Source organism: Gadus chalcogrammus, chromosome 12 (assembly GCF_026213295.1).
Source record: "Gadus chalcogrammus isolate NIFS_2021 chromosome 12, NIFS_Gcha_1.0, whole genome shotgun sequence".
In the NCBI taxonomy this organism is placed as follows: domain Eukaryota; kingdom Metazoa; phylum Chordata; class Actinopteri; order Gadiformes; family Gadidae; genus Gadus; species Gadus chalcogrammus.
Genome location: NC_079423.1, coordinates 26,967,196 through 26,995,186, shown reverse-complemented (window position 1 = coordinate 26,995,186; position 27,991 = coordinate 26,967,196). Strand labels below are relative to the sequence as shown.

At 43.3% G+C, this 27,991-nt stretch overlaps 2 protein-coding genes across 4 annotated transcripts; both read left to right on the top strand.

The window, feature by feature from the left end:
- The first annotated feature begins 46 nt into the window (after positions 1-46).
- ghrhrl (growth hormone releasing hormone receptor, like) lies at positions 47-12,667 on the top strand. The gene is made up of 13 exons (XM_056603614.1): positions 47-137; positions 4,724-4,829; positions 5,308-5,415; positions 6,094-6,185; positions 7,097-7,200; positions 7,830-7,962; positions 8,576-8,729; positions 9,893-9,953; positions 10,124-10,193; positions 10,665-10,756; positions 11,031-11,160; positions 12,117-12,158; positions 12,554-12,667. The coding sequence occupies exons 1-13, from the start codon at positions 84-86 to the stop codon at positions 12,653-12,655; spliced, it is 1,248 nt and encodes a 415-aa protein (XP_056459589.1). The 5' UTR covers positions 47-83; the 3' UTR covers positions 12,656-12,667.
- Positions 12,668-13,730: 1,063 nt separating this feature from the next.
- si:ch211-221n20.8 (neurogenic locus notch homolog protein 1) lies at positions 13,731-27,850 on the top strand. 3 transcript variants are annotated; one of them, XM_056603930.1, is made up of 22 exons: positions 13,731-13,927; positions 14,719-14,881; positions 15,397-15,685; positions 15,829-15,957; positions 16,344-16,478; positions 16,846-16,971; positions 17,349-17,381; positions 17,677-17,799; positions 18,554-18,676; positions 19,049-19,171; positions 19,493-19,615; positions 20,024-20,146; positions 20,432-20,557; positions 21,123-21,251; positions 21,918-22,010; positions 22,231-22,326; positions 22,600-22,695; positions 22,873-22,968; positions 23,232-23,333; positions 25,990-26,095; positions 26,405-26,521; positions 27,107-27,850. In XM_056603930.1, the coding sequence occupies exons 2-22, from the start codon at positions 14,741-14,743 to the stop codon at positions 27,186-27,188; spliced, it is 2,511 nt and encodes an 836-aa protein (XP_056459905.1). In that variant the 5' UTR covers positions 13,731-13,927; positions 14,719-14,740; the 3' UTR covers positions 27,189-27,850. The 3 variants fall into 3 exon arrangements, with proteins under 3 accessions (XP_056459905.1, XP_056459907.1, XP_056459906.1); XM_056603931.1 differs by lacking the exon at positions 13,731-13,927 and adding an exon at positions 14,001-14,030; XM_056603932.1 differs by lacking the exon at positions 18,554-18,676.
- The last annotated feature ends 141 nt before the right edge of the window (positions 27,851-27,991 follow it).

Below are 27,991 nucleotides of genomic sequence, written 5' to 3'. Positions count from 1 at the left end.
CAGCATCTCTAGACCTACTGTTAAGTGGCTGTTAATGCTCGTGGTACCTCTGGCTGAGGTTGGTGCGCTCATAAACTGATAAGATGTGTTCCTTTTACATCGTACGGATCCTCGCTGCGTTGGCTTTTGCTAGAAATGTGAGTAACTTGCATTAAGACTCATTGCATGTGGCCTATTAACATAGGAGGGTATATTTGTTCGTGCATTTGATGCTACGGAATTACTATCAGCCTACTACCTGACAGCTGACAATGTGGTTTTGCGCACAGGGTGGAACGCAAAGTAACGAATACAGACCTCCCTGCTACAAAGCTAGTCTTTGCTTTTCGTTTTACTTTATTATAGGAAAATATGTGGACGGCTCTTATGTTGTATATAGCCTATTATCTTCAATATAGGCTACAACGTTGTCTGCCCCATGCGTGCGCGCATGTTTTATGCGCGTAAACGTGGCGTTTGCTCTGCTACAAAGACGGCGCACTTTTGGTAACATTCAGATGTTGAACTCTTGGAGCCGTTAGTTATTAGCGTGATGCACAATTGTTGACCAGTTTAATAAGTTCCAGTTCCATTTTGGTTGTAGACCAGCGCCAACAACAGTTGGTAGTGCATGGCATGTGAGTATGCACATCAAGCTATTGAGATATGATATTGCATGAGCCTATAGAGCTTATCTTTTGGTTTGGCAGGTAGGTCTTTCGCAAATTCAGCCAACATATTTTATTGTGTAAGTGATTGTATGCCTAACATGTGAGTGATGAAAGACCACCATTTTCAAAAATGTAGAATTGAACTATCTTCTTACTGAATCAGACTGCCGGTATTTTCTATTGTCCTGGTAATAATCCATCAAAACAACACTGCATGCATATGTTATTAATACATTTACAGTCTCGGCTGTTATAAACCAAGTTTGTTTTTTCACAGTCACAGGTTAGAATTAAACATGGTGTTCAAGTATCATTAACCAATGATTTAGGGGTGCTTCCAATAATTGATGCACACATCGAAAATGTATATACATGGCAGGTATAAACCAGCAGATTGACGCATATGTCATCAGAGTTTGGTTTAATATTGTTGTATATATATAGCATTCAAATGGTTGGCTTGATGAACAACTACCCAGGGAGCGGAGACAGAGAGAGAGGACCACAAATCAGAATCTACCACTTCATTTTAAACCTCTTCCCTGCAGGAGCCTTGCTGAATTCTAATGAGAAATTGTACAATCTAAGAATAACGTACTATCTCTAACTCTCTGAAGTTATCTGTCTCTATTTCACCTTATCATTATGTCTCCCTCGTCTTTTCGAGGTCCCTCCCTCTCTCCATTACATGTCTCTCCCTCTCTGGGACTCAATGTACTCTCTCACTTGCTCTCCCTCTTTCTCACCTCTCTTTCCATCTCTACCTTTGATTGATAGAGAGGGACTAACCTCTGAATTGCAGTACTTTTCTATAAATGTCCTCTAAAAGAGGACTTTTTGTCTTCATCAGGACAGACTGGAAAACAACTGCCTTGGGTTTGGGCAGCAGGAATATTGGACTTGCTTATCTTCTGTTGATGCGTTGAGAACTGGTACTCACTAGCTGTCTCCTAGTGGAATGTATTTCTAAACACTGGTTAAAAACTCACAAACAGTTTTTCCCAGACCGATAAGTGACATTGTATGTACGTTTATATTATTAAGTATGAGATCACTCATGTGTTACATGGTGTACGATCCGCGTCGTGTCATACGTGTATCCGGCCTCCGACCCCCTATTACCTTGGCAACGGTATAGCAAACAGACCTCGCTCCCTTTTTGAAAATGGATCTAACATCTGCAAATTGAACTCAATCCGATTGGCACCTTTTTGGAGATGGTAAGCCGTCAATGGCTCCCGAGGACAGTTTTCTTTTTTTTTTTTATTCTTGCTGACCACTCCACCAGTGTGTTGCACTGCTCATGTCCCCTCTCTCCCACCAGCAGGTCTGTAATTCAGTCCTGTTATGCTATTAAAATCCATTGGCCTCCTACCATCCAATACCGCCCACTACCCATCGTCCCATTCAACTAATACCCCTTTTTTAGTCTTTGGTTTAAAAATGAATCAATAGATAATGGCTCCACCAAACAAGGGCTGGAGAGCCAGATCAACACTTCATAGGCCACTGGAAAGGCCACACAAATATATGCATAAAGGCGTCCTAGTTCACTTTGGAAGATGTCTATGTATATACAATATGTACATTATCTTCTTACCCAACTGATGTAATACAGCAGTACTCTTACCACATTTAGGGCATTTTGTGCACAGAAGCCTCTATAGAAAGCACCACTATAGTGGGAGTGCATGCGTGGGTGTCCCCGGTGGGAATCAACCCCCTAACCCCTCATAGAGTTGTGCTCTAGTCCCCCTCTACGATATTTGTTCAGCTGAGTACCCCCTTCCCCAACACAAAATTATTTTGGGATGTTATGCACATACATTTCTTAAGTAATGTGTGTGCGTTCTATTTGCCAATCATTAAAAGGGTTCAAAGACTCACAATTTAGAGAGAAACCTGGGCCTGTGCTTCATGCAACTGTTGGCTAATTCCTCCCCCTCCCCTAAAAAGAAGCACAACGCCAGGGAGGATCAGAGCATGTAGAGGTGAATCCCCGTCAAATATATATTCGTCCTGAAACTGACGACATTTTGGTGTTTCTGGATGCGCCGTGTGAAAGATGTGTGCTGAACGGTGACATGTTTGTGTGTTAAAATCATTATAATATAAGCATATCCACATTACATATAGGAGAGCGGATATTGGCTTGGTTCCTTTAGTCTGTTTTAGCACTAACTCGTCCTCCATTTCTGTCTGACGGAACAGGAACAAAATAATGACTTTGGGGATGTTCCCGGTGTGTGTGTGTGTGGGTGCATTACCAATGATTTGTCTTTTTCGAACTGCCCTGTAGCCTATTTGTAGGTCGATATTGTTATACCTTTGCTGAAGAGTACAGTAAAATAGCTGGGGATGGCAACTTACTATTTTAGCGTGTAGGAATCCCAGTGTGTCGTGTATGTGTAGGTATGGGAAGTGTTTGCTCAAAGTTATTGAAATGCATTTGTAGAGCCTTTGCTAGCTCTCAATCTTCCAACACATCGACTTTCGTGACAGAACCCAACCCTCACAGTCATCATGTCTGTGATCTGTAAATGGCACCATCATAACAAATACCCCATATTATGCAAATTGATGTTGGTGATTTTGATGGAATGGCTCCAGGTGTGTTTTGTTTGGGTGCTGGTTTTGCTTTATCCTATTATCAACAACAAATAAAAAACAAAAACCCACAAAGGTATTTTTTACTGAAGCACTTCAGACATGTTCGCGCATACTTATGTCCCAATCATCGGAGGAGTTTCAAAGCCCCAGGCTAAAACCAGAATGCCGATCTCTGATGTTATTGGATTCAAAAGTTTTGTTTTCTTTTTTGTCATTAGTGTAGTGGAAAAACAAACTGAATATCTTTAATAAACATCATCTAGTGGAGGCTGGAGTGCGGATGATGTGCTCGTCTTTCAGGGATCTGCAGCTGTCGTTCTTTCTGTTTGAAATGCAAGCGATGTGGGAAGCCACACCGCTGGAGTGGGTTTCAGAATGAACAATTCACAAAGGAAGAGCCAGTCCACTCTCATTCCTCTTCCACAATCAGCCCCACATCATGTATTCATTCACATATCATCTCTTTTGAATCTAAACAGGTGATAATCGATGTCAAAGTCCAAGTCAAATATTGCCAATTCTGTCAATTCCAGAATATGTGCCGGGCAAACAGTGGAACCAAAATTAGGTTTGTTTCCGCGGTGCAATGCGGAGTGAAGGATACAATTAGGTAAAATAAAATAAGTAATATTTACAATAAATAAATTCTAATTAGTGAAAAATAATTCGCAATAGTGCAAAGGTAAGGCAAAACATTACGGTATACATATAATAAAGTTAAAAAAAGTAAATAGATTGAAATGTGCAATATGAGGAACATCATGGGTTCGAAGTCCAGAGTTCTTTGGGTCAAATGGGAGGGGTTTTCAAAGTCAAGAGTTCGTGGGGGCAGAGGGGAGGGAAGGGTGAGAGGAGAGAGTTGAGCTTCCTGACAGCCTGGTGGAGAAAGCTGTTTCCATGCAGTATGGTGGAGGCTGGCTGCGGTACCGTCTCCCAGATGACAGTAGCGTCTCTCAGATAGAACAAATTTCAAAAATTACACTAATTTACAGTCACAAATTTTGGAGGTGTCCAATTTGTTTTTTCTTGCCATCCTTTTCCTGATTACATGGACAGTTGGGAGCCAATTCCACAGAACTGAAGCGTTTTTCTTCCTAAGAACTGTATTTTATTTCATTGGGACGTTTTCTTAAATCTTCTGGCTCTTTTGTTCTGTCTTTCTCTCTTTCTTTGATTTTTTCTTTCTTTCGTTTGTTCTTTTCGTCGTTGAATCTTTCAATTTTTTGCTTGTCCTTGATTTCTTTCATTTTTTCCTTTTTTCCCCTTTGGTTTATTCTTTTGTTCATATATTCTTCCGCTCTTTCTCTTTAATTTCTCTCTGTTAATTCATCCTCTTTCTTTCTTCAATTGATCTTTCTTTGGTTCCTTATTTTGTTCATTCTTTACTTGTTTTTTCTTTCTTATGTTTGTTTGTTCTCTCCTTCTTCCTTTCTTTCCCTCGTCCCCTCCCTTCCGCCCAACAGGGGGAGTCAAGCCTTCATCCAGAATGTGAGTACATTTTTCAGTTGGCGCGGGAGGAGCATCGATGTCTTCAGCACATTGCAGAGCAGGCCAACCACAGTCTACAGGGTATTATCTAAACTACACTATGTCTACTAGAACATATCCTTTATATTACTGTCTAGCATATCTACTATACATCCCATCCTATTTACACTATGTATCCCTTTCCTACATCCATATCTACCCCTATCCAATAAACTTTAACATATACTATATCAACTCTTTTTCCCCCTTTATCTTTGCTAAATCACCTCATCCACTATCTATTAGCGTCTTTGCTAATTCTGATACATCAAGTGTGAACTCAAATGTTGATTGATATGTACTGTCCCCTGCCAAATAAATATTATATAAAGAAAGAAAGAAACTCCTATATCCTCCATCTAACCCTTTTATAACTATTATGAACCCCTTCCTTTAGCCACTATCGACCCCATCTTGTTTCAACGATATTGCCTATATTCTACATCATCTGCTAAACGTAAATGTAATGCCTATCCCTATCCTAAACAAACAGCAAACATTTTCAATATCCTGTCTCAAGGCTGTCAGCCATTTTGGGATGCAGTTCTCTGCTGGCCCAATGCTGGGGAAGGGGAGACCATCCACAAGGCCTGTCCGGCGGTCTTCTCCCTGTTCGGGAACAACACAGGTGTGTGTTGACCCTGATGTCGGCGCATCCATTAGTGAAATGTCAGGGTGAAAAACACACAAACTATTGTGGGATGCGGGCAAAATTTAGTTTTGTTCTGCTTAGCTACACTTAAAGCCATGGTAGGTAATGCAGGGAAACCAGCCAAAGCTAGGTTTTAAAGGTATCCTACTGAATTAATCCCCTCCAAACCTTAATACATTACTAGCTTGCTAGCTTGAGCATTCTTCCTAGCCTTATGGAAGACGTAATGAGAGCACGGACAGAGAGCTTGCAGGTAGCCAGGTAGGTAGGTAGACAGGTGGACGATCCAAACAGTTTAATTCGGGATGAATGCTATGTTTGGATGCGCTTTCCGGAGAATTACTTGCTGGAAAACGGAATTTCTACATAAATGACAGACGGAAATTCTAAAATAAATAGCCTACCCTAGTTTTAAATCTAGCAAATTGTCTGAATAACAACACCCAGGAGAGACAGGAGAGATCATGAACAGGGTAATATGTATCCTAATAACGATTTTTCTTTGTGTGAATGGAAATCACGATGGAATGTCATCAAATGCTAAATCAATTGTCATTATTTCAATATATTTGTATGTTAGAAAATGAAGTCAAAATAAAGTTTAGATAGTGACATAATAATAACAATAATAATACTGAGGTTCCCTCTTCCTAGGGTCTGTGAGCCGGAACTGTACCGATCAGGGCTGGTCCATCCCTTTCCCCCAGTACCATATCGCCTGCAGCGTGGATGACGACATACCAGAGGTTCCAGCGTCCTGTGTGTGTGTGTGTGTGTGTGTGTGTGTGTGTGTGTGTGTGTGTGTGTGTGTGTGTGTGTGTGTGTGTGTGTGTGTGTGTGTGTGTGTGTGTGTGTGTGTTTCTGTCTGTCTGTCTGTCTGTCTGTCTGTCTGTCTGTCTGTGTGTGTGTGTGTGTGTGTGTGTGTGTGTGTGTGTGTGTGTGTGTGTGTGTGTGTGTGTGTGTGTGTGTGTGTGTGTGTGTGTGTGTGTGTGTGTGTGTGTGTTCAGGCATACACAGACATACCAAGACAGGGGGACCATGGAGACACAAACGTCGGTGACAGCAGCAGATCGAAAGGAGGCAGGCCTAAAAAGATGAGTTAGAGCTGATAGAGAAGCCATCTGGTGGTCCTCTGAGCTAAAGGCCAGGGACCAATCCCTGGAGAGCCATCAGTTACATGAGAGGCTCGTGTTGGGCAAGGAAGTGGAGAGGCTGTTTTCGGAGTCGTAAACACAGAACACATGTCGTTGAAGGTCACCGAGGCGGGAGTGATTCCATAGGTGGCAGGTTCAACTGGTCAAGGTAACATCTTATCGAGCCTCAAATGTTTCTGGGTCTGGAGTGGTTGCACTTGGATCGCGTTAACCCCTGTACCTTTCAAGTATTCACAGTGCTAAATGAAAAATCGTTTATTGAGTACGTAACAGCACTGCTGTGCCGCAATGATGTTTGACAGTGAAAACCAGCATTTCTAACCTAGGGATAAATGGAACTTATTACTTCCTTAACTGTTTACTTTGTGTGCCGAATACAAATGTAGCTTATAGTTGGCTCATTGCCTCTGCTCTGTCTGACAAATCCAATATTTTAGAGATCCCCGTGATTTTTCATCATTGCTGTTGTTGTTGTTGTTGTTGTTGTTGTTGTTGTGTTTAAGACAGAGCAGGCGTATTTCACCACGGTGAAGCTCATCTACACCGTCGGCTATGGGACATCTCTTGCATCTCTTTCAATTGCAGTCCTAATCCTGCTCCTCTTCAGGTATATTGGCCCAGGATATATAATCAAATTCATGTTGAAGGTACCTATTAGAATTCCTTTTTTCCAGTTAATTCATCATATTTTATCTTACCATATCCTATCATATCCACATTTTTCATATCCTCCCCATTATCCTACCTTATCTTATATATATATATATATATATATATATATATATATATATATATCTACACATATACAGCCAGTAATATATGTGTAATCAAAATCCTCATTATGCATTAATCCATGCCAACAATCAAATTTGTCAACACAATCAACTGATTTGATCAGATAGTCGCTACCCTTTGAAATAATGTATGATTCCTTATAATTATAATCATTGATTTTATTTGAAGGCGCCTTTCTCGGCAATCAAGGACACTGTACAAAGGCACACAAAAGTCTTTAAAAAAACAATAAGATAACGAGAAAAAAATTATTATAATTCAATGGTAAGAGAAACAGTAATTGGCATCAGGTGAAACAGGCAGTTTTGAACAGATGTGTTTTGAGTTGTGATTTTTAAATTGAGGATTAAATCGATGTTTCTGAGTTAGGGTGGAAATGAATTCCATGATTCCTTATGAACCCATGTTGACTGGGTCTGTGTTTACCGTGGTTACGTACAGGAGGCTGCACTGTGCCAGGAATTTCATTCACATCCAGCTGTTCACTACCTTCATCCTGAAGGCAGCGGCGGTGTTCATCAAGGACACCACTCTATTCTCCAGTGAAGACACTGACCACTGCAACCTCTCCACGGTGAGCCGGCCCTCAATACCTATTTTTCTGCAAGTAATGAACTGTATTTGTATCTGTCCCTGTATCTACTCCCATCCCCTTTACTAAGTGCTAATTCAGACCAAAGCAACTAACAACACAGTTTAGATTTGTGTTTTCGCAAAGGAGCAGGTGGAAATTAGGCTTCTTGCGTAGACATTTGGTTTTGACCCTGAACTTTCCGGCTGGGATTCAAACACAATTGGACTATCCTATCCCTAATCCCTTTTATTTTCCCTGTTTTTTTTTTCTTTCTCTCTCTCTCTCTCTCTCTCTCTCTCACACTTGGTCTCTCTCCCCCCTATCTCTCTCTCTCTCTCTCTCTCTCTCTCTCTCTCTCTCTCTCTCTCTCTCTCTCTCTCTCTCTCTCTCTCCCCTCTCTCGCTCGCTCTCTCTCTCTCTCTCTCTCTCTCTCTCTCTCTCTCTCTCTCTCTCTCTCTTATCTCTCTCTCTCTCTCTCTTTCTCTCTCTCTCTCTCTCTCTCTCTCTCTCTCTCTCTTTCTCTGTGTCTTTCTCTCTCTCTCTCTCTCTCTCTCTCTCTCTCTCTCTCTCTCTCTCTCTCTCTCTCTCTCTCTCTCTCTCTCTGGCCCTCCAGTTCTACTGTAAGGCTGCTGTGGTGTTCTGTCACTACTGTGCTATGACCAACTTCTTCTGGCTGCTGGCGGAGGCTCTTTTCCTCAACTCCCTGCTGCTCTCCTCTTTCTACCACAGTCGTCGCTGTCTCTGGGGCTACGGCCTCCTGGGCTGGGGTGAGACCCTCACCACCCCCTAACTTTACTAGTTAATCAGTAGTCAACATAGTCCATTCTGCTCACCGTTACTTTGTTATTGTTCAGATGTTCTCCTTAATGCCCACTGAAGCCAGTGTCCATACTCTAGCTAACTACAGCCGCTGTTAGCTGGAGAAGTAGCTTACAATGCGAGTCAAAGCAGCTTCAGAAAGAGGATAGGATTTTAGCCACATTTTTGATTGATATTTATGAAAAACACAGCACTTGTTCGCAGTGGATTCGCAGTCTGAGAACTGGGGCTAGGCCGACAGACGCCTGCCACCATCCCCAGGTTATTATGTTGATATTCATTACTGCCCAGCAACTCTCTTGGCTGGGCTGTAATGAACCATAATTAACAAACAAATTGAGTTTAGAGTCATAGTTAGCTTCCCCCCTTGGCAGCATACCACACTTTGATGAACTTGATTACAATTTGAATTTGTGTTCAACCCCAAAATATGCCGGCAGTTTTTCCTTGGATGGGATGGGAATTCGGAGTAGCTTTAAATTAGCGGGAGGAATATGTTGTTCAATCACCTTTTGTCATTTGAGTATACACACCGAGGCATTTGAGGATGTCATTAGCAACAGAACTCACAAGCAGTGTCTACACATGCAATGTTTTACATCCAACTCCACATGCAGAATCTCTTACTCAGACCCTTACCCATTGTCTTTCAGTTTGCTAGTCGTTGCACGGATGGATGATGAAACCCCCTTCTTAAATCTGCCGTTATTTCACCGTCCATAGAATACTAACCAGTGTTGCTATTGGAATTTTTTGTGACTCTTTGCCATTTGAATGTGTGGTCTGCTTAGCTCAGGAGGTAGATGAGTTGTCTTGTAACCGAAAGGTTGCTAATTCGATCCCCGGCTCCTCCGCTGAGTGTTGATGTGTCCCTGAACAAGACACTTAACCCTAACTCCTAGCTCCTGACGAGCTGGCTGTCGCCTTGCATGATTGACTCTGCCGTCGGTGTGTCAATATGTGTATTAACTGATGTAAGCCGCTCTGGGTAAAAGTGTCTGCTCAAATGCCCTAAATGTAAATGAATGCTGGTTTGAATAGTCTGTGTTGATCACAGTGTTGATCTTCATGTGGTCATGTGACCTGTTGTTTGCCCCCCCAACCCCCCCAGGTGTCCCTGTCCTCTTCATAATGCCGTGGATGGTGTCCAGGGTGTACTTTGAGGATACAGAGTTAGTGAGATTCACTCTTACTGCTTGAAAGTAATTAGCAACTGTCTTCATTAAGTTTTGAGGAGGTTGTCCAGTGAGACACAAACTCATTGAATCCACTCATTGAATCCATCACTTGTGTATCTGCTTTTCTCTAAGGTTGATTAATTGAGATTCTTCTCTGCATACAGATGCTGGGACATTAATGACAACTCTCCCTATTGGTGGTTCATCAAAGGTCCAATTGTGGTCTCCATTGGGGTAAATACGCAGGGTGGATCATCTCCATTGAAAGATATTCATGAGATGTTGTGTTATTTGGATAGATTTTTGGTTAACAAGACAATCAAATTTACGTTGATTGGCTGCCTATTGAAGCAGCCCTGTTGTGAAGATAATTTGTTTAAATCACTTGGTTTTGCTAATTCTAGCAATACAGCACTTTGGTCTTTCTCCTTTCAAAGCCATTCAGCCATTTCAAAGCACTTGAATGGTGACTCACTCTTACTTTTTTCCCAAACTCTGTAGAATTTGACACACATTGATTACAAAAGAGGAAAGTGCTATATTGCCATTGTTCTGCCAACTTGTGGCATGCTCGACAAATTCTATTAGTGGCGGATGTAACTTTGTGTGACGCTTCAAACAGGCCTGCATGCCCTCAAGCCCAACTGCCTACCATTAAGTTATTACCATGCGTGGTTTGTTGTTTGTTTGGTTTTGTTTTTCCAGGTCAATTTCTTGCTCTTCCTGAACATCATTAGAATACTGATGCAGAAGCTGAACCCACGCCTCATCCAGTTCAACAACTCATCCCAGTACAGGTAGAGACACCGAGCCCTTGGCACCGCATGTAGGCATAGCACTGTGTGCCTGGCCAAATGAATAAATACTTACTGAGTCTCTTTCACAGTGAGTGTGGAATGTTCTGCAGTCTATAACTTTGATTGGACCCAAACTGTATTCTCACAATAATAATGATGGTAACATATATACAATAACTACACATAATCACAATGAGAAGGATTTTTAAAAATGCATTTGAATGGCCATTTATTGACATAATGATTTATGTTGTGTGTTATTCTTTCCACCAAGGCGCTTGACTAAGTCGACCCTGCTGCTGATACCTCTCTTCGGGTCCCACTACATGGTCTTTAACTTCCTGCCCGACTACTTCAACGTCAACATGCGCCTGTGTGTGGAGCTCTGCGTGGGCTCCTTTCAGGTACGCAGCGCGGCTCGTCTCTTTAGCATCCAGCGAACAAAACCTTTGGATGGAATGGAAACACTGAGGGGTGGTCCGCCAATTAAACAGCACAGAGTGCTGCTCATGTATTTCTCCCAATTTGATATTAACCGCACATTGTCCTTGGCATAATGAATCATAGATACCGATAAAGCCTCAATACAGTTAACTTTTCAGCCATCGCGAACTTTGATGCTGAGGCAAAAGTATTCCACTTTTTTTTTGGTGTTGCCACAAAGCAACAGCAGTGCTGTGGCACTAGGTTTTAATGATATTTCACTAAATCAGTGTTGCCTTGATTATTCATAACTCAGTGACAATACCCTCTGTGGGTCTGACAGCGCACAATAATGGCTGTTTACCATGCAAGCCATCAGGGGATATGCAACCATGGGTGTGTGTCCATGCGTGTGTGTGTGTGTATTTGTGCGAGTGCATGGGTGCGTGCGTTCGCGCGTGCATGCGTGTGTGTGCAAGAAACTTTATTGACAGATAATAAAACCAACCCAGCCTGCACCAATCCTAATTAACTACAATCACTCGAGAAGATTCTCTGATACAAAAGTGCCTCATTATGGACGGAAAGTCCTTGAACATCAATGATAGCTAATTCCACTTTACATGCCCAGTTTATGCCGTTGAGATCAAACGAACGAGAGATATTTATGTTCTTGTCGGTGCAGTTAACTGATCATTGCCATCATCATCCAACTATATTGAAAGTTGCTTTATTATGCGAATTTAGGATCCTGCTGCGAGGCTCTTCAGCCTCGCAGCGCATGGACCGACTAATGAGCTCCCTTTATGAGTGCTATGTTGTATATTTGTATCTATATATATTCAGGCTATATATCTATATATATTACTACAAATCTTTGATTGTTCTGCCGTCTATGCGTTATTGTGAATGTCAGCTGACAACATGTCTCCCACAGGGTCTGGTTGTGGCCGTTCTCTATTGCTTTCTCAACCAGGAGGTCAGTACACTCACATTCATCAGTCTGAAAGACCGCGCTGCAGATCTTACCATGACTTGCTGTCGAGGATGACATTGGCATAACATGTTTTCCTTTTCTAGCCTTGCCCCATCGGAAACACAGATAATCGGACTTTAGTCGATTTTTGTAGAGTATTTGTGTATCGATAAATATTATTCCATTTGTGTGAATTCCAGTGAGGTCCAAGGTACTACATCAGAATAATGGTATCATAAGTATTCATATTTGAGTCAATATATTTTTATATTATATAGTTTGCACTTGAATATCTAAATGAACGGTTTGTTGCTAAATTTCTCCACCATGTATAACATGAATATGGATACATGAGATCCATAAGTGTTGAGGCTGGACTGTCTGGTTCCTCCCCACAGGTCCAGAAGGAGCTGCAGGTGCGATGGCTGAAGTGGCAGGAGAACACCTATGGAGTGGTCTCTCCTGGGCCCAAGGGCAGCCAGATGGACACGCCCTTCTAGTGGTGGAACACCTCCAACACCTCCTCCACATCCAACACCAACTCCACCAACTCCACCACCTCAAACACTCATTCCACAGCCTACACCGACACCACATCCATCATCACATCCACCTCCCCCACAAACACAACCATCTCCGCCACCAACTCCACCACCACAAGCTCCACCACCACCACCAACTCTATCAACTCCAACACTCACTCCACCACCTCCAACACTAGCTCCACATCCACCTCCACCACCAACTCCACCATCGCAAGCTCCACCACCTCCGCCACATAACTCAATCCCCACAAGCACCACCAACACCACATCCACCACCACATCAACCACCGCCTCCACCTCCACCACCACCACCACCACATCAACCACCGCCTCAACCTCCAGCACCACCTCCAACAATAACTCCACATCCACAACCAACACCCCCACCACCAAACTGTTCCTTCCCTGAAGACGTTGATCGCTGCATGGCCTCTTGAGTTCCTCTCACAGACACAGGGCGGGTCGTGCGGAGTAATCAATCAGTGATGTGCCTCATCCTGATCTTGCTCATCAGAACACTCCTGGACCTTACGGAGATCAGTCCTTCTTTATATTGAATGTATGGCAACATGTTTTAACTTTGTCAATGCATGGGTTGTGTTGTAGCGCCTCTTTCTGTGTTGCTTGAACTGCCTTAATTGTGCTATTGTAACGAGTGCATTTATTTATGAATGTATTTATCTTTTGGGCTTTGTTCTAAAATCAGAACGATGACAGCAGCGGAATTTCGAAGAACAAAATAACTTATTGTGTCTTATTAAAGCTAGAGTGCCTCTTAAAGTTATATTGACTACAAATGGGTATCCTTTGGGGGTAAAGGGCATTTAAGTCGTTTGCTGTTTCTTATTATCGAGCGTCTTTGTTATTGTCTCGTTCTCTTTTTTTCTCCAAAGGAGCATTCCTTGCTTGAACGACCCCAATTACCCACGACTAATTTATGACCTCACCGTGAGCAGGGTTCAGTGCGCGGGCACGTTCGGCCTTGCACCCAACTACTGGGGGGGGGGGGGGGGTTTGAGGGTTAGGACGGTTAGGACTCTTTGGTGTGGCTTGCGAGGGAATGGGAAGTGCAAAATTCCTGAACAGGATATTGAGTCATCGCAGTACAGCCCCCCTTTAAGCGACCACAAGCTTGGTGTTGATGAGCCTTAAAGCAGTGCATCTGGAGACTGGACGAAAGACGAGCCGTTTTGGTAACTGCAGAACGTTTGTGTGTGTTTTTCACCGGTGAGTTTTTTTTTTTTCTTTCTAAGGCAGTTGTAGGCATTGGATGAACCTTATAAAAACAAGGCAGAATGATGAAGATGTGGCGTTTACGTCATTTAAGATGGTAATGAATGTAGAACGCATCACTTTAATTGCTGTAGTCTTTTCTATAGCGTGTAGTTCATGGGCTTTGCGCATACACCTCGAATGAAGCACAAGGCTTGAAGTTGTGCGTTCATAACGATTCGAAATAGTCTCATACATGCATGTTATATGTTCAGTTTACTTTGCACCGAAATGTTTTACATTGTTCTACGTATGGGGATTTCATGAAACGCACAATCTGTCTAGACTGCCCAGGGGGGGTGCAGAGGGGGGCGTTTGTTTTAATAACCGGGTGCCCTCATCAGCCTTTGCTTGTGTGTCTCCTACGTGTCCAGACATGAACGATGTGACTGATGTGGAACACATCACACACACAAACGAAGCGGTCACACACACAAACGAAGCGGCCACACACAAACGGCCACACAAGCGCTCACGCACACGCACAAACACAAACACACGCACACGCACACGCACACGCACACACACACACACACACACACACACACACACACACACACACACACACACACACACACACACACACACACACACACACACACACACACACTAGAAAACATGTAAGTGACCGCCTGCCTTGAGTGTGTAGGCCCATCAACCGCACGTCCTATATTTCATGCAGCATTCTCTATACAGAAACGTGTGCTTTATCGTTCTTTCCATTATTTTCCATTATTGCCGCTTAGTTAATCCGATTACTCGGGGGTGATGACACCCCTTATTCCGACTCTTTTGTCCCTTGTGCTGGTGGCTTGGAGTGTGAGGACCGAGCCGCTGGCCGGCTCCGGGGACGGGGCCAACGAAGTCCTCAAACACTCCCCACCAGAGCCGCAGCTCGACGGGTACCAGGTGAGACCTCCACCCAAAGGACCCTCCTTTACGTCATGGTTCAAAAACGCATTGTCCTCCCCGCCTGAAATGTCTGCAGGAATCGCATCTGCCTTCAATGAATCGAAGCCCACCCAACCGCTTAAAACATTGGCTAGCTATAGCCTGAAAGCCAAAATATTTACACAAAATGCTTGCAAAAAAAGAGTTTATGTAATCATCAGCCAGTCGCCAACCTTACAATGTGCTACTTTGTTGCTTTAATCGTAGGCCTATCCAATGTTTAATTTAATGAAGGGAGATACTTTTAACAGCATGACTGGAGGTTTAAGATTTTCGGCCAGAACGCGACCCTCGGTGTCGAAATAAAACTTTATAATGCACTATTTATCCTCCCCTACGGTATAATTTTTGGATAGCACAAATGCAACTAATTCCAACTTTTTGGGGGTGGGGTGACGAGGACGACATGTCTAAAAGTGGCTATAGACATTTTGTTTTTCAATCTCTTCGTTATTCTCTTTGTTCTGTTTTAGAACGAACTGATTGAGAACGCTATCGGGAGTCTGATCGCAGCAACACCCAGTCCTGAACCCACTGGTGTCTCCCTAGTGGGGGTCACATCTCAAACAGCGCCCCAACTCACAGACGCCACAACTCCGTGTGGGCCCACCACTGCACCACCACCATGTCCTGGGAACCAGGTGGTGCTGCCGCAGGGGACCGGGGAAGGCTGTGGCTGTCCCGCCGCCGGAATGGTGAGGGATGGGGACAACTGTAGCTGCATTGCAGGCTTTGCACTGCAGGGGGCAGCAGAGTGTCAAGGTGAGGTTACACCTACACAGGTCTTTAGCAGTTAAAGGTGCTATAGGTGATTCGAGAGTCATAAAGAGAGATAGTTTAGTTTGTTGTAGGCCTATTGCATCACTTGTCTGCCTATAATTGTGTTCCTGGTTGCCGCCCATTAGATGTAGACGAGTGTGTGGCTGAGCTGGGAGGAGCATGCGGTCCGAATGCCAACTGCGTCAACATCCCTGGGTCCCACATGTGCAGTTGTCACCATGGTTACCTAATGATGGATGCCGGGAGATGCCAGGGTAAGTCAGTCTCCTCATGGTAGTCGTGTATTGGTCTGTGTGTGTTTATGTTTTTATGTATGTGTGTGTGTGTGTGTGTGTGCGCGTGTGTGTGTGCGTGCATGCGTGTTTGTGTGGCAGTTCAAGTATGGGCTCCGCTATATTTTCAAAAAATATGTTTCTGAGAAAAACAATAACAATCACTAAATCGTAAATGAGGTTGATTCAGTGAGGTTGAATCAGTGAATCAGTGAATCACTGAGGTTTCAGTGATTCACTGATTAATTTTTACAAATTAATCAGTTGATAATTTGTAAAAAAAAAAAACAGAAATGTGTATACAATGCGCACCACAGCACTAAAACCCATGATGTGACCACGTGTCTGTGTGTGTTTGTACGTTGCAGACATAGATGAGTGTGCGCTGGCTGCGGTGTCAGGCCTGCAGGCGTGTCGGGGGGTGGCAGAGTGCCAGAACTCCCCTGGTGCCTTCTCCTGCTCCTGCCCCCAGGGGTACGCCATGGAAGGGAAGGTCTGCGTAGGTGAGTGTTGTGATGGCTCAGGGAAGGCTGCATCGTAAACGGACCGTCCAGCGAAGTTATACTATTTACAGGTTGAAGTCTAAACTGTTCTCGGCTCTGGTCTGCATGCATTTAAAAGATACTGCTCCCATCGTTGTGTGTCCTGTCCACTCCTCATGATTTGACCATCAGCAGCTGACGATAGACACACACTAACTGAATAACATTGTCGGGCTTACATGAAGACATAGGCCTAGTGGTTTCCAGCATCGTTTCCTTTTGAATTTCACAATAATCAAGTCGTTTTTGATGACAAAAATTTGATGAAACACATGTCTGTCGACCCGCCCACTCAAATACAATTCTTGTTTTTGTCGGTTCTCTCAAGACGTGGACGAGTGTGCCTTTGAGACAGGCTGTGGAACGGCGTTGGGGAATGCTTGCATCAACACCCCCGGCAGCTTCAGGTGTCTCTGTCTCCTTGGTTTCAGGGCACAACCCCTAGCCTGTGTTGGTGAGTAGGGTTAGGGCTAACCCAGATGGATTAGTGAAGAACGACCCAAAGGCTCTGTTTGGCGTAATTATAGCATTCCTGCTGTTTGTTAGCATTTTAGCTACCAACACTGTTTACTGTCATCTCTTTCTCTATAGGGGAATTAAAATGTTCTGTTTATATATGTTTATATAATTGTATTAAATTTGTTATTGTACTTTCATGGGCTGGATCACTTGTTTGTGAGCATCTGAGCAAAAAAAAAAAAAAGGACTGCTTTGTTTTGTACATTTACTGTTATTGTTAAATTTTCTCTACCCAGGAATCTTTTGTTATTATTCATCTTTAATCCCCTGAAAACATTCTCTTCTTCTCCTCTCTTTTTGGCGTGCTCTCAGGACCAGTGTGTGCAGATTCGACTGTGTGTCAAGGTAGAGTTGCTCTGCAATGTCTTCCTAAATCGATTGAAAGTGCTGATTAAGTCAAAGTAAATGGCGTGGACCTATTTTTAATTGACACAGACGTCAAATTGAAATGCACTTGACGCAACAAGAGTACTCAACCTCATAGATCATTTCTCAATGAACCGCTCACCTCAGCCAGCCTCCAATCCAATCAGCAAGTTAATCAAACCTGCCGGTATAAATACCCCTTGTCAGTTAGTAGTAATCAAAAGTTTGTTAAAAGTGTGTTTTCTCCTTCCTCCCCCCATCGCATTTGTTCCAGATGTTGACGAATGCAAAGAGAAGGGGGCGGTGTGCGGGGACCAGGGTGTGTGTGTTAACACACTCGGCAGCTACACATGCGCTTGCCAGCCTGGTTACCGGGGCAACGGCACGCACTGTGAAGGTAAGCAATTAGCGGTTGTTTTTCATGGAACTCAGATGGCGGCCCCGCCGACGCCATTAAGGGTCCATCAGAGAGTAGGCTGGCCGCGTTCGGGGGGGTTCTGTTGTTCCCCAGGACCCGGGTCACATGAGCTGCCGGCCACACATATTTTTCTATCCTGTTCCATTTGTGGTTATCGCAACGTGGATGAACAATCTATGTGCGCAAACATGTGATTTGCTTGTTTTGAAGCCTCCCGGCGGATAATAACCCCGAAAAGTAGAGGATCAAACAAAAAAAAGCCATCAAACTTACCATCACCATCTCATCTTTCTCTCTCTATGTGTGACCCTCACACTTTTTTCAATCTATCTCTCACTTTCTCTCTCTCTTTCTTTCTCTCTCTCTCTCTCTCTCTTGCTGTCCTTCCTACTCTATCTCTCATTCTCTTCTTTTTCATTCTATTCTTTCACTAACGTTCTCTCTCTCTCTCTGTGTGTGTGTCTCTCTCACTCTCTCTTACTCTCTCTCTCTTTCTCTCTCTCTCTCTCTCTCTCTCTCTCTCTCTCTCTCTCTCTCTCTCTCTCTCTCTCTCTCTCTCTCTCTCTCTGTCTCTTTATATCTCTCTCTCTCTCTCTCTCTCTCTCTCTCTCTCTCTCTCTCTCTCTCTCTCTCTCTCTCTCTCTCTCTCTCTCTCTCTCTCTCTCTCTCTGTCTCTCTCTGTCTCTCTCTCTCTCTCTCTCTCTCTCTCTCGCTCTCTGTGTCTCTCTACCAGATGAGAACGAATGTGCTTTAGGGGGCCATGGATGTGACGGTAATGCCCGCTGTGGGAACATAATTGGCTCATACTTCTGCCAGTGTTACCAAGGCTTCAATGGGGACGGTCACTCCTGCTATGGTGCGTGTGTGTGTTTGTGTGCACGTGTTATGTTTTTGTGTATGACTATGTATGTGTGTGCATGTTTAATGTGTGTTTGCGTGTGGTGTGTTATGTGTATGTGTAATTTGTATGTGTGTGCACGTGGGATGTGTATGTGTGTGCATGTGTAATGTAGATGTGTGCATGTGTATGTGTGTGCATGTGTAATGTGTATGTGTGTGCACGTGTGTGCATGTGTGATGTGTATGTGTGTGCACGTGTGACGTGTATGTGTATGCATGTGTGATGTGTATGTCTGTGCACGTGTGACGTGCATGTGTATGCATGTGTCATGCGTCTGTGAAAGCCTGCCTTGCATGATCTACATGATCCTTCCTGTTTGGTTCTCAGACGTCGACGAGTGTGCGGTGAACAACGGCCATTGTCACCAGAATTGCACCAATGCACTTGGAACGTACCAATGTCAGTGTAGGGCTGGGTATCTGCTGGCCCAGGACGGACACACCTGCAAAGGTTTGAGAAAAAAACTCCTTTTTAAAGGATTGAAGAATGGAAATAGAGGCAACTGATGGAGGATCAATACAATTCAGCTACATTATAATCTAACAGAATACGAAACAATAAAGAATTATACAATTTATTACAATACAATTACTCTTTTATAATGGTTATACTTGCATGCATAACCATTTATACTATATCTAAGAATTTAACACAATTGTTAATTGTGTTGATGTATGGTGTCTGGTTCAATTTCTAAACGGAGGTATGATGTGTATTGGCATCTCACCGTCGCTGTTTCTCTAAGTCGCTGTTTTCTCCTTCCTTCCTCAGACTTCGATGAGTGCTCGGATCTGAAGAGCAGGTGTGAGCATGTGTGCACCAACACTCAGGGCTCCTTCCTGTGCTCCTGCAGGCCTGGCTACGAACTGCACATCGACGGCCACCGCTGTGTAGGTCAGTGACCCAAATCCACCCTCGACCAGTCAGTCTAGGATGAGCTCTCGATGCCCACCTTAAGACTGCCACCAGTGAAATATCATTTCTTACAAAGGCCGGCCAGCACTTAAAATAAGTTATCATCCTCTGTTCTCTCATCTCATCTCTCTGTGTCATCTTTGGTTTTAAAATAAATATTGGGTTTTGAACAAAAGCTCAGTACCTTGGAATACCAATTCAATGTGCTTATGGTGACAACTTATAGCTCTCCAAATCATCCACCATGTATGTTTTTCTTTCCCCCTACTTGCTCTCTCTTTCTCTCTCTCTCTCTCTCTCTCTCTCTCTCTCTCTCTCTCTCTCTCTCTCTCTCTCTCTCTCTCTCTCTCTCTCTCTCTCTCTCTCTCTCTCTCTCTCTCTCTCCAGATATTGACGAATGCAAGATACAAAATGGCGGCTGTTCCAACAGCTGCACTAACACTGTGGGAGGGCGGACGTGTCACTGTGCCGCTCCGCTGCTGTTACACACCGACAACCTCAGCTGCGTCAGTACGTCCCCAGCAGTCCAGTTAGTGTGCAAGGGCTTTGTGTTTGTGTGGGTGTGTGTGTGTTTGTGTGTGTGTGCGTGTGTGTGTGTGTGTTTGTGTTTTTGTGTGTGGTTTTTTGCCTAATACACAAATCTCAATCATTAAATGTATTTTCTTTCTAAACAGAATAAAAATAATTCATGCATAGTTATTGTAACGTTTTCCTTGTGTGTTCAAACACATAACACTCACATTATAAATATCTGAATCTTTTTCTATCGATGTTTGACGACCCCGTTCTGCACAGACGTCACAACTTGTGGGCGGCGTAACGGAGGCTGTGACCACACCTGCACCATGGGGGCTGAGGGACGCCTGCACTGCAGCTGCCGAGCCGGCTGGAGGCTGGCCCCCGACCTGAGGAGCTGCCTGGGTCGGGCCGGATATTCCCTCTTATGTATCTCCGTCTGTCTGTCTGTCTGCGTGTCTGACAGTCTCTGTGTATGTGTGTGTGTGTGTGTGTGTGTGTGTGTGTGTGTGTGTGTGTGTGTGTGTGTGTGTGTGTGTGTGTGTGTGTGTGTGTGTGTGTGTGTGTGTGTGTGTGTGTGTGTGTGTGTGTGTGTGTGTGTGTGTGTGTGTGTGTGTGTGTGTGTGTGTGTGTGTTTATGGGTCTGTCTGTCAGTCTGTCTCTCTCTCTGTCCGTGTTTTCTCTCTGTGTATGTGCATGCTCATTCCGGGTATTTAAAAAATGATTCAAGTTGCCTCCAAGGTAGCGTTCAATACAGGATATAACTTAGCATAATAATGATTATGCTAAGTTATATCCTGGATGTGGCCTTTACCTTGGCAGTAAAAGATTCCTGTGTGCTTGCACATTTGACTTAAGTTCTATGCTAAATGTCTGTAAGTTAAATTTAATTACCTGACCATGTTCAATGTTTATGGAAACAAAACAACTGCCGAACATGAACTCATGTCGGTTTTATTTTTGTGTGCAGATGTTAATGAATGCGGGGACTTCACAAATGGCGGTTGTCAGCAGGTGTGTGGGAACCATCCAGGGGCATTCAACTGCAGCTGCAAGGAAGGCTACCAAGTGCGGACCGACGACCTCGCCAAGTGCCAGCGTTAGTATAGAGTGGAGCCTTCTCAATGTAGCCTACTAAGCTCTCATTCCCACCATGGGGGTTTCAGTGCTAATACTATGATACTACTATATGGGCAGCGTTTTCTATTGTGCTTGTACTTCAAAATTACTTTAATCTGATTTTAGTAACGCAGCTCCTAAAGTAGCCTGGTCCTACCAGACTCTCGTACTTCATTTAATTGGCAAAGAGTCTCGACTCAATTGTCAAACGTTGGGTGTCTGTTGAAGTCTGAAACTATTGGATCTGCCCAGTGCCACTCTGGATCTGCCATAACCAATCGTTAACGTTTGGCCGGGAATCACGTTGCGCACAGGCTGTAAACAAACCAAACACCGTGCGTGAAGATGTCCGTCAACAAGATCTGACTTGAACGTCATTGTTCTCAGCCACTCCCTCTGTTCGCTGATTGGACGCAGACATTTTGGATGCAGAAAACCCACTAAGTTACCGCAGACCCAGACGTAGTACTGAAGGGAAATTAAAATTGAGCGGAAGTACTTAGGTGGGCGGAGCCAGGCTACTCCCAAAGCACCCAAAATCGACACTGTAAATGAACGTTTTCCAGTGTCCCGTCTCCCTCTCTCTCACTCTTATCCTCTCTCACTCAAATGTACTCTCTCTCCACCTGCTCTTCTTCCTCCACAGCCGTATGTGCACCTCCATGTCAGAACTATGGAGTGTGTGTCTCTCCTAACAACTGTGACTGTCCGCCTGGCTACCCCGGTCTGGGCTGTTTAGGTACACACACACACACACACACCGATGCATGGAACCAATTGCTTCGTTACACCAACTTGAATATATGTCGTTGATATTTTAAGTTGTACACCTACTTTAAAGCACTTTTAAGAAAAACAAGGACAGATAGCTAAAGGGGTGATTCTATCACATGTTTGTTGCAGGTCATGTATCAGAGAATCTATTTTGTCATTGTGATTCTTTTCTAACTATTATATAGCCATGTGCACGCCCCCCTGTGCCCACGGAGGCACCTGCATGCGCTGGAATATCTGTCAGTGTCCTTCCGGCTGGACGGGTGTCGGCTGTCATACAGGTACACCCACCACAGAACATAGCATAACACGACGCATAACATGAGCTATATTCTCTTCACCTAGGTAAAATTACCCTATCTTGTGGAAAATGATGCTTCTTAGTTGAATTGGTTACCTCATGGAAAGGCAAATATACCCCTGAATTTAGCTTATTTTTTTACAACCTACTTAGTAGTGTCTAATTTTCCTCCCTTTGCTCTCGTTTTTATTCTTTGATGTTTGTTCTGCTCATTTACTTTTCTCTTGCATCCTGTTATTGTTGTTTTCCTCAGCGGTGTGTGAGCTGCCTTGTGCGAACGGCGGTCGCTGTGTGGGACCCAACACCTGCCAATGTCCCTCCGACTACACCGGCCCCCAGTGCCTCTTACGTGAGTCAAACAGTCTCACAGAAACACTGAACTTGTTCATTATGTTACGTATTATATAGTCTCAATGAATTGTATATTAAGACGTATGAATGCTGCTATAACAATGGGGCTATATTGCGGTACTGGTTTTACTGTTTGACATTAGTTGTATATGTGTGACCCTCTTTGTGTTTCCAGCACTTTGCACGCCGGCATGTCAGCATGGAGGACGATGTGTGGATGTCAACAAATGTACCTGTGTCGGAGGGTGGCAGGGAGCCCGGTGCCAGATAGGTGAGCGGCCCCGGGACACGGATCACTAGTTTGTGGGTAACTGATACCACACAGATGCAGACGGATTCTAGCAGGTCACATGGTAGAGTCTATTGGTACTCAAGCATGGAGGAAGTATAGAAAATAAAAGTCTTCCCCAAAGTTTTATATAATCTACTGGGTTGGGTAGCACGTGGTAAAGAGAGGAAGCACAACGGGACTTTTACTTTTCAGCCTTTATCTGTTTGCTCTTGAACGTACATGTACTGCTCTCTTCCCCTCAGAGCCGGTACAGTGCCGGAAACCCTGTCTGAACGGGGGGGTGTGTGCAGGCCTCAACCGATGCCGATGTGCTGGCGGGTTTACAGGGAATCACTGTGAAACAGGTTTGTGTGTGACTGTTTGTGTGTGTGTTGGTGTGAGTGTGTGTGTTGATGTGAATGTGGGAATTTGGAAAATAAAAAGCCATTGAATTCTAAGCACTAAATATTTATGCATTGAATTAACGTATCTGGATTTTTATTTCAACGTAATCAACGTCCCCACGTTGAAGTTTTTGACGTTGAATCTTTGATTTTGAATTTTTAACATTGAAAAATAAAGCTGAATAGGAGTTCAATTCAAATCGAAATACGTTATTTCAATGCATAAATATTCAGTGCTTAGAGTTCAATGGCTTTTTATTTTCAAAATCAAATGGCACAGATTTACTTCCATAGAATTTACACAAACATTTTTTTGGTTGAGAGGGCGTATCGGTTTCCACCATAGCTGGTTTCTACAGGAAAAAATCTGTGGGGGTGGGGGAATCTTGAGCGGTTCTCCACATGACGAAATATTCCGTTTCTATTGTCATACCAAATGGATATGTTCAACAAAAAAACAAGGAATTGAAAGCTACTTACAATAGGCCTAGGCTACATTCATTTCCCCTGATGGCAGCAATGTTCTAGCCTGGTCCTACCAGACCATCGTACTTCATTTCATTTGTACAGAAGGTCTGGAACTGCTCAATTGACAAACGTTCACTCACTTGGAGGCGGGTGTCTGTAGAAGTTTTAAAATGATTGGATCTGCCCAGTGCCACACTGGATCTGCCATAACCAATTGCATAGCGTTTGGTCATGATGTATGTCATGCGACGGGACCGGCTCCTTCACCACTAACGGAGCCAGCTGGAAGATTAAACTTTTCCCGCACCCGGTGGGGAGAAGCGCCACAACATCATGGCCACCAACAAAACTCTGCATAGCTTGTTCTTGCTGTAGTTGAGCGATTTTCGGCAGCGATCCCACAACAGACCGAGTAGCTTCTCTCGTATCCTTCTCCATTGTCTACCTCTGACTACAACTGAAACTGGTGCGCGACCTAGGCGTCATCGTTCTCAGCCACTCCCTTTGTTCGCTGATTGGACCGCCAGAAATCTGGTTTCCATGGAACGCATTCATATTAAGCAGACCCAGACCTAGTACTGAAGTGAAATGAAAATTGAGCGGAAGTAGGTAGGTGGGCGGTGCCAGGCTAGCAATGATCCACTTTAAGCTGGAATTCACCGGTACATCAAAACCACGTGTCTTCTTTAGATTTCAGTTCCCTTTATTTATTCACACAGTTCAGCAGCGAAATTCATTCTGAATCAGAGCCCACATTAAAGCTGCGTTTAGGGCGACTATCACTACCCAGCCGAAAAATAGATGCGCTATAAATGTTTTTGTATATAGCAGTCAGGAACATGGGCATAGTTGTGGAAGTGCTGGTGTTAGAAAAAAAAGTTGACGTAATTAAAGTGCTGCACATCGACTGTACAAATGTAGATTATTCATCACAAGAATTTTTATTCAGAAATCGAATAGGCTAATAAAGTCCGAATTGTGAGATAAAATTCAGCATTCTGATAATAAAGTCAGAATAATAAGAAGGTTCTCACCAGTCATTTGTCGCCTGGCCGCGGTGTCAATTTTTTTTTTTATAGTAGTTCACTAGTCGTAGCGCGCAATAATTTGCAGTGTCGGAATTCTGAGAATTTAGTCAGCATTCAGATTTCTCAGAATTCTCTGACACTGCAAGTTAAAGCGCAACTACTTTCAGCGTGACTGGAGAGAACTTCCTTAAATTAACCTTTAATGCTAGATTTGCATGTATGCTATTGTGTGAATTAGTTTGATTCTCTTTCATGGAAGCCAGAAGTGGGAGATTCCTTATTTTTTTACCATTATTGTTTTATAGGGACAAACATTAACAAATTTCTCCTAGAGGGGATTGATAACGTCTCCAGACAATTGGACAAAAAGAAACACTTGGTCATACTTTACACACTTTACCACAGCATTGGCCTACTGAATGCCACCGATATATTTTCAGCATTGGACTGAATGTCACATAAATATATAATTATGATTTTGCACGTTTGCAACGTTGAGGGTATAAAGTTCAAGTATATGCCTCTACTTGTATTGCTGAAGCCAATAGCCTTTTGAGGCAGTGTTTTTTCTGAATATTAGTGTTAAGGGCCAATAATGCTTACTATCATATGTTAGTTACTATGTCTGTGGACACATTTGTACTATGCAGTCGCATGTAAATATAAAAAAACAAATTGACTTATGATGGTGTAGCCATGTATGTTGTTTTATTGTTAATATGTCAATTTGTTTTTTATTGAAAATACTTTGTATAGATGAATTATCCCCAGACTTGTCATCGTAACACCTTTGAAATAAACATAAACATTAGCATGGCAGATACCTGTGTATTGTCTATCATATGCGGTAAGAGTGTAACGTTTTCAACTCAGTTCCTTGGTAGAACCCACTTACAGTAAAAATCACTCCTGATGGAAAAAAAGATGCGTATGAAAAACACTTTTCTTATCTATTCTTACTATTATATTGTTTAAAATTTACGCATATATAAAAAATATATATAGCGTATAAAAAGTGGCTGGTAAAAAAAGATGAGTAGCTGGTAGATTTTTAAATCTACCTGCCACAGTGGCTGGTGGGCAAAAAAGTTAATTTCCATCCCTGGTGTGTGCCTTTTCAGCGGTGACCACGCCCTGTGTTCCCCCCTGTCAGCATGGAGCCACCTGTAGCCCCCGTAACACCTGCACCTGCCCAGAAGGTACCGCAGGACTGCGGTGTGAGAAGCTGTGAGTCAGAGCCTCGCAAACACAGTGGCCTGCTGCCCATGCAGCTGCTTCTAACACATTGTCAGTTACAAGTCCTTTGTACTTCATGCCTTCACATGCCAATTGGTTACCCGTCTATCCTTATGTTGTGCCGTGTGAGTGTGTGTGTTTGTGCGTTTGTGTATCAATGCATCTGCGTGTGCATGTGTATTTGCATACGCGTATGTGTGTGGTGTATGTGTGTGTGTGTGTGTGTGTGTGTGAGTGCATGTGTATGTGCATTCATGCGTCTGAGTGTGTGTGTATTTATGTGCACGTGTGTGTCTCCAGGACATGTCCTGTGGTCACCACAGTGGTCAGCATGTCGCGCGCAGTGAGGAAGGGCTTCAGGGAGAGTTACGTGGACCGATGCGGACCGCTGGGTGTCCGGATCTGCACTAAATACAGGTGATGATCAATTCAACACACTGACGCTTTGTAGCATGGGCGCTCTGTATCCCTCTGTGTGTCCACATCCCTTCATGTGATCCCCTTGTTGATGTAGTTGTGTAATCCTTTTGAAATAGTACGATCGTATAGTCTTTGTACCCGTCACACCTTGTTTATCTGCCACTGGATCCTTGGATCCTTATGCGTTTATTGTTCATGTTCTCCAATAGGTTCCGCCATGTTTCTAGGTCTCGAGCAAACTAAGAGAATTATCCTACTTCTTCTTCTTCTTCTTCTTTCAAACTAAAAGCATTGTTGCCGTATCATGTCGGAGCCCTCGTGGCGAGATGTGTATGGAATCATGCTTGAAAGGAGAGATGCACATGCCAACCTTTTAGTGTCCAACATAGTTTAATTGCCATGCCTCACCTTTATAATAATCATCTCTTGTTGTGTTGTAAGAGGCCGATCACACGCCTCATTCACCTTAGTCATGAAAAAATGAAGTAACAAAGTAGAAAGGTGAGGACGCAATTTGAACCAATTATAAAATTGTACCAAGTATTCACGCACAAATTCCTCTACGTTTGGCTCTCCTTTCAGGATAAACCAGGCACGGGTGTACGTTCAGGCTTACAGAGTTGGCTACAAGATCCATTGTGTACAGAAGAAGAAGGGGAGATGAGTACAGATATTTAAAGGAGTTATATTATCTGTCTTGCCAAGAGGACATCCCTCCAGAATTGAGAATTCCTGCTGGTACAAATGGAAGGAGCTGGAATGAACAAAACGTATAATGCCTCTTCTTTGTTGAACCCTGTTATGATAAATACTGAACCGTCACGGTCTTTGTGGGTCAATGTTTAGAATAACCAATGGATTCACCCATTGGGCAGACTCCTGATATTTGATGTTGTTACACATTGCATATCAGAATTTAAACAAAAAGCAGATCTATTTGGTTTTGCGTGAACGATACTTTCGTTACTTAATCAATTAGTATTTTTGTTCAACACTTAATTTGTGTGACTATAATGTTGATTATATAAAATTATGTCAAAAGTATTAACAGGATTATCAGTCCAGTAAGTAAAATTAATCAGTTATAAGAATGATGTCCATGGGATTTTTCTCGTATCTCGTGTAACCACTGTCAGAGATATATTAAATGAATCAATGTGATAAATATGTGTTCTCAGTAAGATATGAATAATGTATTTCTGGGTAAACAGACATGTAGGCCTATTTGAATTTCTTTGCTCAGATTTATAATACAACTGGCTGCCTATCCAAATCAAATACTAAATCTTGAACATTAAAACAGTCCTTGTGAACCCAATAAAAAACTTGTGGTAACTATTTATTTGGTCTTTAGATTGAGATATAGACTTTAAAAACATTCAAGTATAAGGGACTTGTCACAGGTGAAAACGTGTTGTCTTCCCCCAGTCCACTAGGGGGAGGTAATACGCTGCAATTGTAATAATG